This window comes from Molothrus ater, chromosome 19 (assembly GCF_012460135.2).
Source record: "Molothrus ater isolate BHLD 08-10-18 breed brown headed cowbird chromosome 19, BPBGC_Mater_1.1, whole genome shotgun sequence".
Classification (NCBI taxonomy): Eukaryota; Metazoa; Chordata; class Aves; order Passeriformes; family Icteridae; genus Molothrus; species Molothrus ater.
The window spans coordinates 5350760-5366554 of NC_050496.2; the positions used below are offsets into that span (position 1 = coordinate 5350760).

Genomic DNA, 15795 nt, shown 5'->3' on the forward strand with positions numbered 1-15795 from the left:
TTCTCCTTCTGCCCTCCCTGGACTCCTTTCTTTCCTCCCTATGCAATGGCACCTCCTTTCTTCCTCTGTCCCTTGCCTTCAGAGGCATCAGGAATCCTGAAGGTCCGAGCTTTGAAGGATTTTTGGAACCTCCATGACCCAACTGCTCTCAATGTCCGAGCAGGAGATGTCATCACGGTGAGGCTGCTCTCTGCTCCCCATCCCCCTGCCCCACCATGGCCCTGGGTACCAGCCCCATCCCTCTTGTCCCATGGCAGGTCCTGGAGCAGCACCCAGATGGCCGATGGAAGGGGCACATCCACGACGCTCAGAAAGGCACTGACCGGGTCGGGTACTTCCCCCCCTCCATTGCTGAAGTCATCAGCAAGAGGACAGGTCAGTGGCCATCCTGAGCATGCTGGGGACAGTCCCCTGTGCTGAACCTTCCCAGCCTTCCCAGCACCTCCTGTCAGACAGGCCCTGCAGCCCTGCCTAGCTAGGGGGGAAGGGAAGGCTCAGGGATTGTCACCATGGCTGGAACACTACTTTGGGGGTTGTGCTCAGTTCTCCCCCCTGTCCCTGCCTCCTGCATGAGCTCTGACCACGTGTGTTTTGTCTTTGAATGCAGGCATGGTTGTCCCCCGCGTGGCACCCGCGCAGCAGCGCCAGGGTCCCCCTGGGGCCCTGCCAGCCCCCCCTGGGGGGCTGCAGCACCTCCCTGATGAGTGTCCACACCCGGCAGCCCCGAGCGGCCCAGCGGCCTTTGGTCACCTCACCCTAAGCCGGACGGCCCCAGGCCCTGACAGCTCAGGTCAGGGGAGCACCTGGGGAGGGAGAGGGGCTGGGGACCTTCCCCTGTTCCCAGCCCTGCCTGGCCAGGGGCACAGGGGGAGACTCCCCTTCCACCTCTCCATGGGGAAGCAGCCAGATGAGAGGGAGCAGATGTAGGAAAAGGGAGCTTTGGGGAGCCCTTAGAGCAGCCCCTTCTCTCCCTGTGTCTCAGTCCTCTGTGTGTCCCTTGCCACCCAGGTCACCCTGTCTGTGTTGTGCATGCTGGGAGGCAGGAGGGAACTAATGCATTGTCTGTGGCTGGAGGATCTTGTGGGAGATCAGTGGCATCAGTGTGTTGGCACTGGGGTCCTTGCTGGGCATCTCAGTGCCCTGTGTCTGGGGAGCTGCTGACAGGCTCCCTACTTGCCCCAAGCAGCAGGAGACAGGAACAGCGTGGGCAGCGAGGGCAGCATCGGCAGCATCCGCAGCGCCGGCAGCGGCCAGAGCACCGAGGGCACCAATGGGCAGAGCACCAGCATCCTCATCGAGAATGCCAGGGTAGGCACCAGCCCCTGCTCCCCTGTGCTGCTTCCCTGTGCTGGCTCAGGCTGGAGATAGAGCCCCATTCCCTTCCATGCCCCCTCCTAGCAAAGGAGGGGCTGCTGGAGTTGAGTATCCTACACCAAACACCTACTTGCTGCCAGGACTCAGCAGGGAGATGCTCCTGGGGAGACCCTAGTTGTTCCCCAAAGCACAGCTGGCCTTTTTGAGTGGAGCTGGAGGCTGTGGTTGGCATCACACAGCATCTCCATCATGTGCTGTGTCACCTGAGAGGATAATAAAAGGCCCTGAGCCAAATCCTGCCCAGATTTTTTGCTGGGGGCCAGCCTGCTGCGGGGTGAAGCTGTGACCAGCAGCCCAGCATGGAGACCACCACTCTGCTCCTGAGGGTGTGACAAAGCTGGTCTTCAGAGTTGGGTCCTTCCTCCACTCACTCCTCCTCTCCCTCAGCCTCTGCCCTCCACCGGAGACAACCTCCAGCAACATCTTTTGGGATCAGAGCCACACAATGGGACCTCCCCAGCAGGTGAGGGCTGTCACAACTCCATGGGGCTCTGGGGACAGATGTCCCCACAGTCCTAGGGGCTGTTCGCTGTTCAAGTGCCCCTGTGACAGTTCTCTCTCCTTTCTGCCAGGGCCACAGGGCCTCCAGACCCCAGGCAGCTGCCCCCCTGGAGACAGGGTCTTCTCCCACCAGTTCTTGCGTCCTGAGCAGCTCCTCGAGGGGAAGGTAACTGGAACAACTGGGGAATGGTGTGCTGGGTGAGAGGGCCATGTTTGGGGCAATCAGCCCAGCTCTTATTGCACCAGGGACACAAGGAACTGGGTCTTCAGGACACAAGTGGGTCTTTCCCAGGGAGATCCTGTCATCTTGCCTGGAGCAGTCAGGTTCTTCCAGCCCCTGCAGCCACCAGTCATGGGCTGTTCTGTGTCCCATCCTCTCCCCAGGATGCAGAAGCCATTTACAACTGGCTGCATGAGTTCCAGCTGGAGTCGTACACTCCCAACTTCCTCAACGCTGGCTACGATGTCCCTACCATCAGCCGCATGACCCCGGAGGTGAGGCAGGTCTTTCCCCACCCAGAGCTGCCAGCTGTGGGTACTCACTGCCCCCAGCTCCACTGCTGACCATGGCCCCACTCTGCTCCCCTTAGGATCTGACAGCCATTGGTGTGACCAAACCAGGCCACAGGAAAAAGATCTCTACAGAAATCGGGCAGCTCAGCATTGCGGAGTGGCTGCCCAACTACATCCCGGTGAGTCCCTGGCACTGAGGCTTGGGTCACACCCTCTCTTCAGAGCTCTCTGATCCCAGGATAGGACAGGATGGGGTCTGTAAGTGAATAGCTTTGACTGCATTAAAGCAGTCAGAGATACCCTAAAAACAGTCTCCTGAGCAGGGAGGGGATGCTGAAGGTGCTGCCCATTCCTCAATGCTCATGGCAGTGGCTCTGTGCTCTTTCCAGGCTGACCTGATGGACTGGCTCAGTGCCATTGGGTTGCCCCAGTACCACAAAAAGTTGGTGAACAATGGCTACGATTCCATCACCATCGTGACAGACTTGACATGGGAGGACCTGCAAGAGATTGGCATCAACAAGCTGGGTGAGTCCCTCCTGCCATGCTGGAGTGGCCTAGGGCAGCCAAGTTTCCCACCCAGGTCCCCACGCCCTGTTCTGCCTCAGGCTGGGAGGTGCAGGCATGTCCTGAGCACCCGGAAAGGGCAGTTCCTGGCTGTCCCTAAGAACTCTCCTTGGCCAGCTGGAGCTGGGCCCAGCTAGGTAGATGCCAGCAGTAGTTTGTCTCCTCCCAAAGGCAGGGTTTAGATAACCCCAAGGCCTTTGCCCCATGTGACATAGCTACTACTCTTCTTGGCCTGAAAGCAGGCCTTGGGGGTTGGAGCTGACCCAATGTCCCTTTCCTTCCTGCAGGCCACCAGAAGAAGATTATGTTGGCTGTCAAGAAGCTCAGAGATCTCCGCAAAAGCCTCAATCAAGCAGAAGCAACTCTGGCAAGACGCAAAGTCCCTGGTTCCCTGGACATTGTCACCATTGAGTCACTGGAAAATGGGGAGTGCCAGTCCCCACACACGCTCAAAATGACAACCTTCCAGGACAGTGAGCTCAGCTATGAGCTCCAGACGGCCATGTCCAACAGCTGCCACGACACACTCGGCATCAAGAGCAGCCAGGGAATGTCACGGAGCCAGGAGAGCATCGGGGTGCGGTCGCGGGGCTCAGGGCACTCGCAGGACAATGTGCTGTCCCGGCGCCTCTCCAGCCCCTCGCAGGAGAGCCTGGGCAGCGGCGAGAGCAGCAGCAGCAGTGGGCAGTCCTGTGCACCCCCCCGCAGCAAGGAGAGCCCGGCCAGCCTGCCGGGCCGGCCCAGCCCCGAGCCCTATGGGAAGCTCGTGTCCCCCGAGGGGCTGAACGGCTTTGCCAATGGTGGCGGCGGGGGCAGCCCTCTCAAGGAGAGGAACCTGCCCGAAGGAACGGATCAGTACACCCGGCCTGTGGCTCAGAAAGGAGCTGGGACTCCAGCGGTCACTCCCTGTACTCCTCCCCAGACTCCCAGCAAGGGAACAGCCCCGTACGTCTTCATGTACCCACACGTCTCCCTGAAGTCCCCAACGGCCCCATCTGTCCTGGGAGCAGAGCAGCCCAAGGCCCTAGCACATCTCCCCTCCATCTCCCCTGCACAGAAGAGCAGCCTGCAGACGTCAGCCCAAAAAGGCTTCTCCTACCTGCACAGCCAGTGTGGTCCCACAGAGCCACCCACCTCAGCCCCCACGACTGGGGAGCATCACAACGGAGGTGAAGGCTTGAAACACAAGAAGCGCTCGCACAGCCTGAACCGCTACGCGCTGTCGGATGGGGAGCATGAGGAGGAGGAGGGGGCCCCCAGCAGCACCCTGGGCTCCTACGCCACGCTGACGCGGCGGCCGGGCCGCAGCCAGATGCCGCGGGCCTGTCTGCAGGCAGACGCCAAGGTGACCCGCAGCCAGTCCTTCGCCGTCCGGGCCAAGCGCAAGGGCCCTCCCCCGCCGCCTCCCAAGCGCCTCAGCTCCGTGTCCAGTGCCCTCACCGCCGAGGCAGACGGGGAGCAGCCCCCCAGCCCCGAGCGCCAGCCCACAGCCCCTCAGGACGTGGTTGATGCAGGTGCCACCCCCAGCGATGCTGGGCGTGGCAGGACAGTGAAGAGCCTGGCGGCTGCGCTGGAGGGAACACCAAGTGTGAGTCCTTCCAAGCCCCTCCTGGCCCCAAAACCGCTGCACCTGACTCAGGACTGTCTCCCCCGGGCAGATGTGGGTGAGGGGTCCCACGATGGCAGTGACGCCAGCAGTGCCACACTTTCCAATGGCAGCAGGGACCCCTTTGAGAGCGGCAAGCCACGGAGACGGACAGTGAGTGAGCCCAGCACTCCTATGACAGAGGTGGCTGCACAGGGTGAGCAAGAGGATGCCTGCTCAGACACTGAGGAGGAGACCAAGCCGGGGGTCTCCTCTTCATCGTCCCAGAACAGCTCCAGTGAGTGCATCCCCTTTGCAGAAGAAGGCAATTTAACCATCAAACAGCGGCCAAAGCCCAGCGGGCATTCCAAGGCTGACGCGGCCGTGCCGGACATGGAGCCTGGTTCCCAGCCAGCAGAGCCCCAGGGCTCCGGTGGGAAGGAGCCAGCAGCCCCTGCTGTCACCAAGGAGCCGCCCGTGCTGGAGTTCAACCTCACCGAGTCGGACACGGTGAAGCGCCGGCCGCGCTTCAGGGAGCGGGAGCCGCTGCAGGCGGTGCTGAAGGCGTTCAGCATGGCGGGGCAGGCAGAGGCGGGGGGCACCCCCACACCCCAGTATGCCCAGGCCCAAGCCGTGAGCATCGCGGGCCCCCCCACCTCGGCACCAGCACCACAGCCCACGCTGGCTGGGGATGCCTTTGATGATGACAGTGTGGAGTTCAGGATTGCTGAGATAGAGAAAAGCATCTTATCGCTGGAGAAAGGGATGAAGAAGGCCCCAAGCCCCACCAAAGCCCCCAGTCCCACAGAGCTGGTTGGCACGGCTGTGGTGAGGACACCCACTCCAGGTATGGGGGCCTGTGGAGCTGTCTCCAACGTGGTGGTGGGGCTCCCTCCCATGTTGGTGTGGGAGGTGAGGAGGACCTGTGCCACCACTTACCATGAGTCCCCTTCCTTTGCAGATGTCCCTGTCAAGCACACCTCTGTGGCATCCACCAAGCTCGTCTTCTCTGGACCCAAGACCATCTACCAGCAGGTCCTGCAGCCCTCCCGCCACACTGTTGCCCCCTGGGCAGCCACTGAGGCGGTGCCAGATGTGATCGGGTCCCTGCCCGGTCCTGGCTCACTGATGCTGGAAACAGGCAGCAAGGTATCAGCCAAGCCTTTGGCAGCTGCCCCGGGGACCACCCTGGCCCAGCAGCGGCTGGAGCAGACCAACTCCAGCTTAGCTGCCACGCTGCAGGCGGCCGAGAAGAAAATCACAGTGGAGGAGGCGGAGAGGTGAGGGAAATTCTGGGGCTGGGCCTCTCAAGGTGGGGTTGGGAAGGTCCCAGGGAGGGCAGGAGAAAGGCTGTGCATGGGTATGTCATACCTGCACCACACAGGTCACACATGCTCAAGCTCAGCTCCTGCTGCTGGGTTGGGTCCAGCCTGGCCAAACCTTCCCCATCAGCACCTGCAGCCTTTGAGCAGTGCTTTGACTCTCTCCCTTTCCTCCCCAGCCACCCTGGAACCGTGCACTTGGCCAAGAACATCTTGGAAGACATCAGCAACATGTTCGACGACCTGGCTGACCAGCTGGATGCAATGCTGGACTGAGGCTTGCTCCCTCCTTCCCCTCCCCACCCTGGCTGCTCCAGCAGTGCCCCTCGTGATGGGGGAAGAGTGGATCCAGCACCCAGCGGTGCCTGCAGGTCTCTCCAGCCGCCTCCCTCCCCACACTTTGCACTGCAGCTGGGAACAAAGCTGCCCTCTTTGCCCACCCTTGGCTCTGTGTCACATGTGACAGCGTGGCCTTGGGCCGGTTTCTGAGGGGGTCAGGCATTTCCCACCAGACTGGCAGCAGAAGGAGAGCCCAGAGGGGCTGCACATGCAGTCCTGGAGGCCACGGAGAAGCCCTTGCTCCCTCGCACAAAGCTGAGGAGCCTCCACAAGGGACCTTTCTCTTTCCATTTCCCTATTGCATTGTCAGAGTCCTGCATCTTATTATTTATCCCCTGCCAACAAAGTGTCACAGGAGAGACCTCCCCGGGCAGCCGCCAGGGAGCTGGCGATTCACTGTGCAGCCGCAGCCCCGGCCAGGCCTGACAGCAGCTAAAAGAAGACAGGGCTTGTTGCAATTTGGCAGCTTGCAGAGCGAGAAGGAACCTTTCTGCTTTATTTGCCGCTTTTCCAAACGCGTCAGCATCGGGCAGCGTGGAATCCAAGTGGATCGAAATCCCTCCAGTGGGACCCACAGACCCCTCAAGATGGGGCTGGCACAGCCTGCAGAGCAGCGGATGCTCTGCCATGGCCATGCGGGACATGTGAGCCTTCCTGCCCCTTCCCAGAGTGATGAGGATGGTAATGGCAGTGCCAAAAACCTGGGAATTTGGGCCAGTCTGTCTGGATCATGCTGCTCAATGGAGTTTGCCCTCTGCCAACACAGTGCCTACGCAAACCCCCACCCTGGTCCTTCCAGAGTGCAGCAGCAGCAGCAGCATGATTAATGCTTTTAAATTCTTTTCTCCCCTCCCTTATCCCTTTTTCTGGGAGAAAACAGTCCCTTTTCCCAGTGCCCCTCCCTGCAGGGAGCTGCTGGCACAAACCCCGCCGTGAGCATTGTTCAACAGAAGCAGCGTTTGGGACGTGATCCTTCTTTCCCCGCGGCTCTGCAGCCCAGCGGGGGAGCTGACCCCGGATGCACCGGGGAATTCGGCTCAGGAGCGGCTCCCTCGACATCCAGCGCGGCCACAGCCCCTGGAGCTCTCTGCAGCCAGGCGGGAGGAGCGGCTGCATCGCTCCCAGACAGATTTCTCTCGCAGGATCTGCTCAGTAGTGCATGGCTAAATATGTCCAAGAGCCCCGAACTTGGCTCGCGCTCGGCATGCCAAGCAAATGAAAGCATCAGAGCACCAGAAGGGAACCGAAGATTGTGCTGAAGTGCCATTTGCTACAAAAATTCCAAACAAAGGGAAAGAAAATTCCATGCACTTCCCTTTTCTTTTAGAAAAAAAAAATCACCAATGCAAATCCAAACCACAGAGGGAGAAGGAGGCTGAGAAGGCAGTTGCTTCCCAATCCTGTTGGGAGTTTGCAGCTGGACTGGACTGTTTGCAGCCCCTTGTGCTGTTGGATGGAAGGGGGGCAAAGCCCACCTGAGCATTCCTGAGGGTCTCTGCTCCTGAGGGCAGCTATGCCCTGGGCTGGACAGGCAAGAGGTGCCAGCCTGGTTTCTGGGCTGAAAAGCAAATACAATAAGCCCTGAAAAAACCTAAAATCCCATTGTTGTCTGGGACTTGAGGTCAGTATGAGGCAGGTAAGACACTTCTTCCCTGGCTCTGATTTCTGTCCCACACTAAGTGCATCCACTGCCTGTGTCTGAGTGCCACATCATGGACATGATTATTTCAAATAGCTACATCCAGTGGCACTTTATAAAGAGGTTCACAGAAACCTTTTAAAACTGATTTTTACTCTCATGAGTCAAGCTGGGACAAGCCCAGTTGGTTTTTTTTTTTTTCCAATGTTGATAAACTGTAAATGTTTGGTTTTTTTTAAAGGCCAATGTATATATTTTAAATGTGATCTATTCTATATATTTACTAACCAGAACTGCAAGTCTTGGGTCAGGGATAAGAGGACACTGGGGTGGAGCTGCCGCTGTCTGAGCCACCTGAGGGCAGCACAACGCTGCTCTCATTGTCAATAAGGGAACTAAACATTTGATTTTGCAGAAGAATGCCTATTTTTTGAGCTCTAGATCTCTATTTTGAAGCTACTGTATGGTGTGTAAGTTATGTACACTGCACTGGGACTAACTGACCCCAGCTGCACCTGCTCCGTGCAGCGAGACAGTGAGGGGAAAAAATAGCCCATGTAATCACCAGACTGACAACAGATTTTAAACCATCTGCTCTGTTTGTGTTAATCATGTGTTTTGTTTTCCACTAACATCCATTAAGACTAAATTCTATTAAACAGTGGGACACATTTTACCCTTTTTATAGTTTTGCCTAGTTGTGTCCTTTGTGTGAAATGGGACAAACTTGTCTCCTACTGCGTGAAGTCCATTGAAGATCAGCTTTATCCTGTCCCTTGAGTGCTCCAGGGTTCCTCATTCTCCCCTGGTGAGTCCAGTCACCCCCCCCGAGGTTAATGTTCAGTGTGAGTCTCACCACCACGACAGTAACATGGTGACAGTGCTGGTGTCCCGGTGTCCCAGTGCCCAGCTCTGCCCATGTGCCACCTCCACCATCCCCATGTGCCAGGCAGAGCATTCCTCCCTCCTCCTGCCTGCTCAGAGTGTGGCCACTGTCACTCCAGTCCTGCTTTGCTCATGACAAGCAGCCCAGGCCTCCTTATCCCACCACCGCTTGTCTCCAGTGCTCCCAGTGCCTTTTCCAGCTGACCCCAACCTTTCACCCATCCAAAGGGATTCACACTGTGCCTCCAGCCTCAACTGAAGCAGTGCCTGGGATCCAGGAAACCAAACTTACTTTGTAAGAAGAGGCTTTCAGAGATGGACAGATTTACCCAAAGCTGAGCAGAAACTGGGAAAAAGGCCAGAACTGGATCCCAGGAGCATCAAGCTCTCAGGCTGTGTCCCTTCAACAGGACAATCACACCCTGTGACCCCAGCAGCCACAGACATTTTTACCTCCTTCCTTTGCTGGGTGCAAACTCGTTCCCAACTCTTGGGTGTGTTATCCAAGACAATCATTTATTGCCATTCATATACTGGATGCTTGTGGGTCTGGGTTTGTTTCTTTTTTTTTTTCCTTTTTTATACAATTTACAATTTTTAATACAAATGAAATATTTTTACATACATCCCAAAAATTTAATATAAAATATACAGCATTTAAAAACATCTTGATGTAGGAAATTTCCTTCTGAAGCCATGCACTCTTACCCTTAGACACTTCAATGTCTGAGGGAAGGGTGGCACTGTCAAGACCATCCTAAAGGCTCCATTCATACACTTTAGCTCCCTCCAAGTCTAGCTGGGAAAGGAGGATGCAGGAAAATAAACATTTGTGATCACCCAGAGGAGGAAATCTTGAAGGTGCCTTCTCTAGAGGAAGGTGGAGCCAGCAGGAAGCCCTGGAATCTGCTGCTTTTTAACACCTACAACAGTTCATGGCACAGGACAAGAGCTGAGGTGTGGGTGGGGGCACAGCTGGGACAGCAGTGAGCAGCTCTGTGCTGCCTCTGACTCCAGCTCAGCTTGGCCACAGAGATCATATCCCACTTGTGATCCCACCCTGGCATAGGGAAGGAAAGCTGATTTCTCAGGGGCCAGGTGTCACAGATCTGGAGCTGGCATTCAGTGAATTGAGGCTGAGAAAGGTGCAGGTTGTTCTCCCTGAGCCCTGCAGGTGCCAGGGGAATGAGGGCACAGTCCAGCCTGGCTGGCAAAGGTGGGCAGACACTGCTGTGGTGCAGAGGAGGAGCCCTGTGCTTCCCCAGGGAGCTGCTGGCTCCCTATCCTGTGCAATCCTGCCAGCATGGGATCTCTACATCCACCCCCAGCTGCAGGAACTGGGTCCAGGGCTTGGAACACCCCCAGCTGCCCCCTCCAGCATCCTCAGTGTGTCCCCAGAGCTTAGGGGTTGGCTGTACCCAGCTCTGCTCCTCTGCCAGCCCCACAGCAGGGTGAGGGTATTGCTTAGAGACACTCAGCCATGTCTGTGCTCTCTGGTTATGCTGAAAAGTGAGGAAGACAAGGTGGTGCAGCAGAGCAGAGCCTGGGGGTTCCAGCCAGCTCTCTGCCTGCCCAGGAGGGATCAGCTGCCACTTGTTAATCTCAGGTACCAAAGAGGAAGTAACAGCCAAATACTGTAGTGTTAATGTTGGGACCAAAATCAGGGCCAGGATTTACCAGCTTTAGTCAGTGGTTAGGATTAGAGTCAGTATCTCCATGACCTGCAAATATTCTGGTAGCCAAGCCTGTGTGCTCCTGTGTGGCCCTTGGCTGTCAGCCCACAGCAGGACCAGTGTTCCCAGTACAGATGGGGTCTGGTCAGAGCTCAGGAGCTTGTGTGCTGCACTGGGGCAGATCATGGTTTGCCAGAGCCCTCAGGGGAGGGTGCCCCCAGGCAAACGAAGAGACCTCCAGAAAAACACTGAGCAGATGTTGCCCAGGGAGGCTGTGGCTGCCTCATCCCTGGAATTGTTAAAGGTCAGGTTGGACAGGGCTGGAGCACCCTGGGATAGAGGAAGGTGTCCGTGCCCATGGCAGGGTGCCCATGGCAGGGGGTGGAACAAGATAAGCTTTAAGGCCCCTTCCATCCCAAAGCATTCTGTGGTTCTGTGTGAAGGCATTAGCACAGAGGGGAGAGACTTCCCAGCACTATCACAGACAGACATGATTGGGCGGGGTTCCCTGTGCCTTGGGGAGCAAGAACTGGATGCAGCACAATCCTGGGACTGGGAAAGGAGCCATTCACCAGCTCTGTATTAGTCACAACTGCAAGTTGCAGATATCCTGCCTGGAAAGACATCCCCTCCCTCTAAGGCAGGATAGTCAGGGCTCAGGCTTTATCTCGAGCTGTGGTTTTCTCAAGCAGGCACATTACTGAAGCAGAACAGCAGTTCGGATCACAAACAGGAGAACAGCTACAAAACCTCTCTGGGGGTTGTTAAAGAACATAAAAGCTGGTTCAACAGGGCTGCAGGAAGCTGAGCCATGCTGGCTCCCTGCAGGCAGGCAGAGCTGCCCTCCCTCAGCACCAGATCACAGGCGGCTTTTCCCAAAGCCCTTCTCATCTCTCTTCTGACACAGCCAGCACATGGCTGTGACAGCGACACTAGAGGGCAGGGCTGGCCCAGCCCGGCTGTCCAGAGACCTGTTCCCACTGTTCCCTCGGGAATGTGAGCTCCCAGCACTCTGGGGACTGCAAGAGGAATGGCTCCTTTGCCCCGGACACAGGGCAGGGAGGCGGGGAGGGCATGCACAGGCACGCACACATGGAGAACAGGCTGAAGTGGAAAACCAACATGAGTTTCAATAGAGAGCTCCTGCTTCAGCAACCCTACTGGTCCCAGATTCTCCTGCCAGGCCCAGGAAACCCATCTGTTCACAAAGAGGAAAGGAGCCGCTTCATTTTAGCATCACCATGATACTAACAAATACCTCCAGTAATAAATAAATAAAGGAAGAGCAGCCTGAACAGGCACCAGAGCTTGCAGGTTCCTGTGAGGGTACCTGGTAGGCTGGGAGGGGGCTGCATACCTGTGGGGGGATCCCTGCCTGGGCCCTGGGAAGGTGCAGGTGTAGCTTTGCCAGGAGGCTGTCTGGTTTGCATGTGTGATGGAAAATTCCCTGAGCCTTTGGTGCAGCCACTCTCCCAGTGGCTGTTTGGCCCTGGCTCCAGGGAACTTGAGTTGGGTGTTTTTAAAATGGCGAATTCATCCCCAACTTGGTTTCAAACTGCAACTTCTGCCTCTTTTGGTAACGGACACGGACCCTGGAGAAGAAGAAAGAAGACAGTCAGTATGCAGAGGGGTGAAAGGTAAGACTGTTCCACTGCCATTCCTGAGCTGCTAGCCCCAAGAAGCAGGGAAGCCCCTATCCTGGACCCTGTGGTAGCCTGGGAGGGGAATCAAATCCAGAGAGCAACCCATGGTCTCAGTCCTACCCCATGCAGCTAAATCCCATCTCCAGGGACACCAGACACAGCACAGAAAGGTCCAGAAATCCTCTGCAGGAACTGAGATGGTGTCTCCATCCCCATCAGGGTTCCCTGTAATCCCAGCTTTTCCTCCCCAGCCCATTTCCTGAATCAATGTTCATCAGTGTTGACTCCAGCTCTGGCTGCTCCCTGTGCTGGGAAGAACAGCCAGTCACTGCCTGCTACTCATTCTTGGCTTCAGCCACTTCCCGTGAAAACGAGTCCCACAGTCCAGGCTCTGTGTGAAGGCACATTTCCTCTGCTGTGATTCAATGCCTCTCTGTCCTCATGGGACAAGATGGAGAGAGCAGCCCTCCCCAGTTCCATACTGGTGTTGCACAGACCTTGGCTGTCTCCCTCCCTTTGGTCTGAGATAAGGAAATTTTGTTCTCCCTTCCTGCTCCCAATCACTGCCACTGCCCTTCTGTGACCCTCCTTCCTCCCCTGTGCTTCCTCCCTGGGAGGTGGAGCGTGGGCCTGCACACAACAGCCAGGTGATTTACACAATGCAGTCAGCTTTTCCTTTTTGTTCCCCACCCTGTTCCCTGGGCATCATTATAATTTGCAGCTCAAGGCCAGGCTGGAGGGAGGCTTCAGCCCTTTCTCCCCATCCTTCCTACAACCCCCATACCTGATTTCATGCAGCTTGACAATCTCATTGATGATGACCACAAGGACCAAGGAAAGAAAACCCAGGAGCCACGCGACCGGAGAGATGGAGACGTGGTTAAAGGTCAAAGAAGAGTTGAGGTTTTCCCAGAGTTTCAGGTCCAGCACAGTCTGTGCCACTTGCCCCAGCACTCTAAGATTAAGAACAGACACAGCAAATCTCAGCAGACCTGACAAGCTTCCCAGGATCTGCAGATCAGGGTTCAGGCCCAGATGAAATGCTCACACCAGAAACCCTTCACCAGTTCAGCAGTGGAGATCAAATGCCATGTACTTGATTCTCCTCAGCACCAAGAAACTGGTGCTGGAGTGGGCCTGGGGCCCTCCTTGCTCCAGCATCCTGGAGCACCTTCCCAGGGCCTGTGGGTACTCACACAACAGCCACAGTGAGCGTCCACCAGCGGTTGGACAGGGGGCTCTTCTTCCACAGGGGCTTGGTGCGATGCACGTGGGTGATGGATATGAACACTGCAGACAAAAGGGGATTATTCAGCATCACAACACACTTTACAAGGTACATCAACACCTGTTACTCCTAAGGGATATGGGGTTCATGTCCTTGGAACCAGCCTACCGTGTGGGGTTCTTTCAGACCAGGCTCCTCACAGCAATTCCAAGCCCCTGGAATGCAGCTGGGGCAGTGCAGTGGTTGTACTGCACACCACTGCTCACTGTGAGGTTGGTTCACAGCCTGGGAGCTAAAACAGAGCAGGCAAAAGCCCGGGTCTGGGGAGTGGGGCAGGGGTGGATGTGCCCTTGGTCCTGGGCTGCAACAGAGGAAAGCTCCAGCCCAGAGAGAGATTTAGCCAGAGACCCAGGGCTGTCTGTACAGGACCCAGCATTTGCTCAGCTGCCAGGCAAAGCACCCCTGCCTTGCCTTGGTGTCTGAGGGACAAAAAAGCACAGCAACCCACTCTCTCCAAAGACAGAGATCAAATCAGGAAGCATTTCTGTTGGACTGGACACCTGCACATGTCAACACACAGTGCTCTGCCCAGCACCATGGGACATAAGGGACAGGGAGCTGAGACCCTTCAGCATTGTCAGGGAGCTGCTGGACCCACCCTGCCAGGCAATGGGTGCAGGTGATGAGGGTCAGCCAGGAGCTGGCCCCACACCCCTCCAGAGGGTTTAAAAAGGCTTCCAGCTCTCCAACAGTCACAGCTGCATCACTCCCCTTTGTGGGAAGGCAGTGGGGTACTTCACAGAACAGCAGCAGGATATAAATGCTTTTGAAGGAGGGAGTATTTTTGGAGAGCTCCACGTGCTGCTACTAACTTTCCAGAAGGCAAAAGGGATTTGGCTCTTCTAGTGAGACTGGACAGAACCAGCACTTCACCAGACTGGTAGGAAGCAGAATCAGTTCTGAGGGTGTTGTCTTTAATCTGCCAGGGTAGTGTTTAGTGAGACAGGGGGATCTGTGCCTGTGCTGTGAGGCCACTGCAATGTCTGCTTCTATCAGGGAGTTTGTGCTCTGGCATAGGGGGCAAACAAAGAGACAGAGGATGCAAGCTTTCCCCCAGAGCAGAGGATGGGGTTCTGGGAACAGGGACTTACCTGTGTGCAAAACAATCAGGCCAGCTGTGAGCTTCTGGGCTACCAGGAGAGCATTGGAAAATGTCCCAAACCAGTCAGGAGCACCATAAGCATTGCTAGTGAATGAGAGGACACAGGAGAGTCAACAGTGGACACTTAACTGACCTGTTCCCACCAGGGCCATGTCCTCCTTTAACTGCTGAGGAATCTGTGGGTGAGCTCAGGCTGTCCTGGTGGTGACAAGGAGGTGACAGTGGGCAATGATGTAGCTGTCAAGGCTACAGCCCTGGTGGGTCATGGAAGAGGCTGAAGCTTGTTAGAGGACTGGAATCAGTCCTCCTTGGAAAGGGCAGGAGCAGTGGGGATGTGTGTGCCAGGCCCAGTTCCTCACCTGTGCAGCATGATGGAGGAGCAGGCTGTGAGGTTGAGGCTGGTCGTGTTCACCCCTTTGCAGGACTCATGCAGGGTGAACCCGAAGCAGATGAGGCAGGAGCAGATGGTCAGGCTGAATTTCAGCAGGAAGCAGAGCAGGAAGTAGTGCTGAGTCTGTGAAAAAGGAAAAGGAAGGAGGATGACATGGGCATGTCATTGGTACAACCTCCTCCCCATGACCATCAGAGAAGCAGTGGCTGTAGTACAGATGAGATGCTGCCCTGAGGATCTGCTTCAGGCATGCTGGAACAGGAAATTCCCTCCTTGGCTCTGCCATGGATCAATTCACTGAGCAAGCCAGGAAGGCAGAGTGTCACAAACACATTTTATGAAAAATCCTTTCCTTAGAATTTTTTCTCCTGAGAAGCTGAGAGGCCTCAGAAACAAAATGTAAATAATGATTATCTGCTGCTGTGGAATGCAACAGGTGCATCTTTGATTGGTCCATGGTTGTTTTTAATTAATGGCCAATCACAGCCCAGCTGTCTCGGACTCTCTGAGTGCCACAAGCTTTTGTTATTTATTCCATTCTCTCCTTTCCTTACAAGCCTTCTGATGAAATCCTTTCTTCTATTCTTCTATTCTTTTAGTATAATTTTAATATAATATATATCATAAAATAATAAACCAGCCTTCTAAAACATGGAGTCAGACTCTCATCTCTTCCCTCATCCTGGGACCCCTGTGAACTCCACCACAGCACAGGGCCTCAGCTATGGCCTCACACCAACACTGGGACAAAACTGAAGAGAAAATATGTGGACAATTTAAATCTGAGGGCCCACCTACCTTCTTGGGAATGGAAGTCAAGTTTTTTCCTGTTGCCATGGTCATGATGGAGCTGTGGGGAGGCTTGCCCAGGAGCGAGATACTGGAGAAAGGTAAGTTAAGTGTCTCAGTTATGAGTTCAGGCACCAGAGCTATTGTGCTTTTATCTAACATTTGAACCCAAATAACCTCCTCA

General features: G+C 55.8%; 2 protein-coding genes across 7 annotated transcripts in view; one reads left to right on the top strand and one right to left on the bottom strand.

The window, feature by feature from the left end:
• The window catches only part of CASKIN2 (CASK interacting protein 2), a 33706-nt gene extending 25179 nt beyond the window's left edge, over positions 1 to 8527 (top strand). The window contains exons 10-21 of one of the 4 annotated variants that reach the window (XM_036394857.1): positions 83 to 177; positions 258 to 375; positions 608 to 790; positions 1187 to 1308; positions 1762 to 1837; positions 1947 to 2041; positions 2260 to 2370; positions 2466 to 2567; positions 2778 to 2916; positions 3243 to 5387; positions 5502 to 5820; positions 6042 to 8527. In XM_036394857.1, the coding sequence (XP_036250750.1) occupies positions 83 to 177; positions 258 to 375; positions 608 to 790; positions 1187 to 1308; positions 1762 to 1837; positions 1947 to 2041; positions 2260 to 2370; positions 2466 to 2567; positions 2778 to 2916; positions 3243 to 5387; positions 5502 to 5820; positions 6042 to 6138 (3602 nt within the window). In that variant the 3' untranslated portion in view covers positions 6139 to 8527. Of the gene's footprint in view, positions 1 to 82; positions 178 to 257; positions 376 to 607; positions 791 to 1186; positions 1309 to 1761; positions 1838 to 1946; positions 2042 to 2259; positions 2371 to 2465; positions 2568 to 2777; positions 2917 to 3242; positions 5821 to 6041 lie in introns of all 4 variants that reach the window. The other 3 variants (XM_036394858.1, XM_036394856.1, XM_036394859.1) reach the window with 3 other exon arrangements.
• A 693-nt stretch (positions 8528 to 9220) lies between these two features.
• Positions 9221 to 15795, bottom strand: part of TMEM94 (transmembrane protein 94) — a 51236-nt gene continuing 44661 nt past the window's right edge. For all 3 annotated transcript variants that reach the window (XM_036394861.2, XM_036394862.2, XM_036394860.2), the window contains 6 exons: positions 15621 to 15702; positions 14791 to 14945; positions 14421 to 14515; positions 13238 to 13331; positions 12826 to 12996; positions 9221 to 11990 (listed from right to left, as the gene is read on the bottom strand). In XM_036394861.2, the coding sequence (XP_036250754.1) occupies positions 11918 to 11990; positions 12826 to 12996; positions 13238 to 13331; positions 14421 to 14515; positions 14791 to 14945; positions 15621 to 15702 (670 nt within the window). In that variant the 3' untranslated portion in view covers positions 9221 to 11917. The remainder of the gene's footprint in view (positions 11991 to 12825; positions 12997 to 13237; positions 13332 to 14420; positions 14516 to 14790; positions 14946 to 15620; positions 15703 to 15795) is intronic.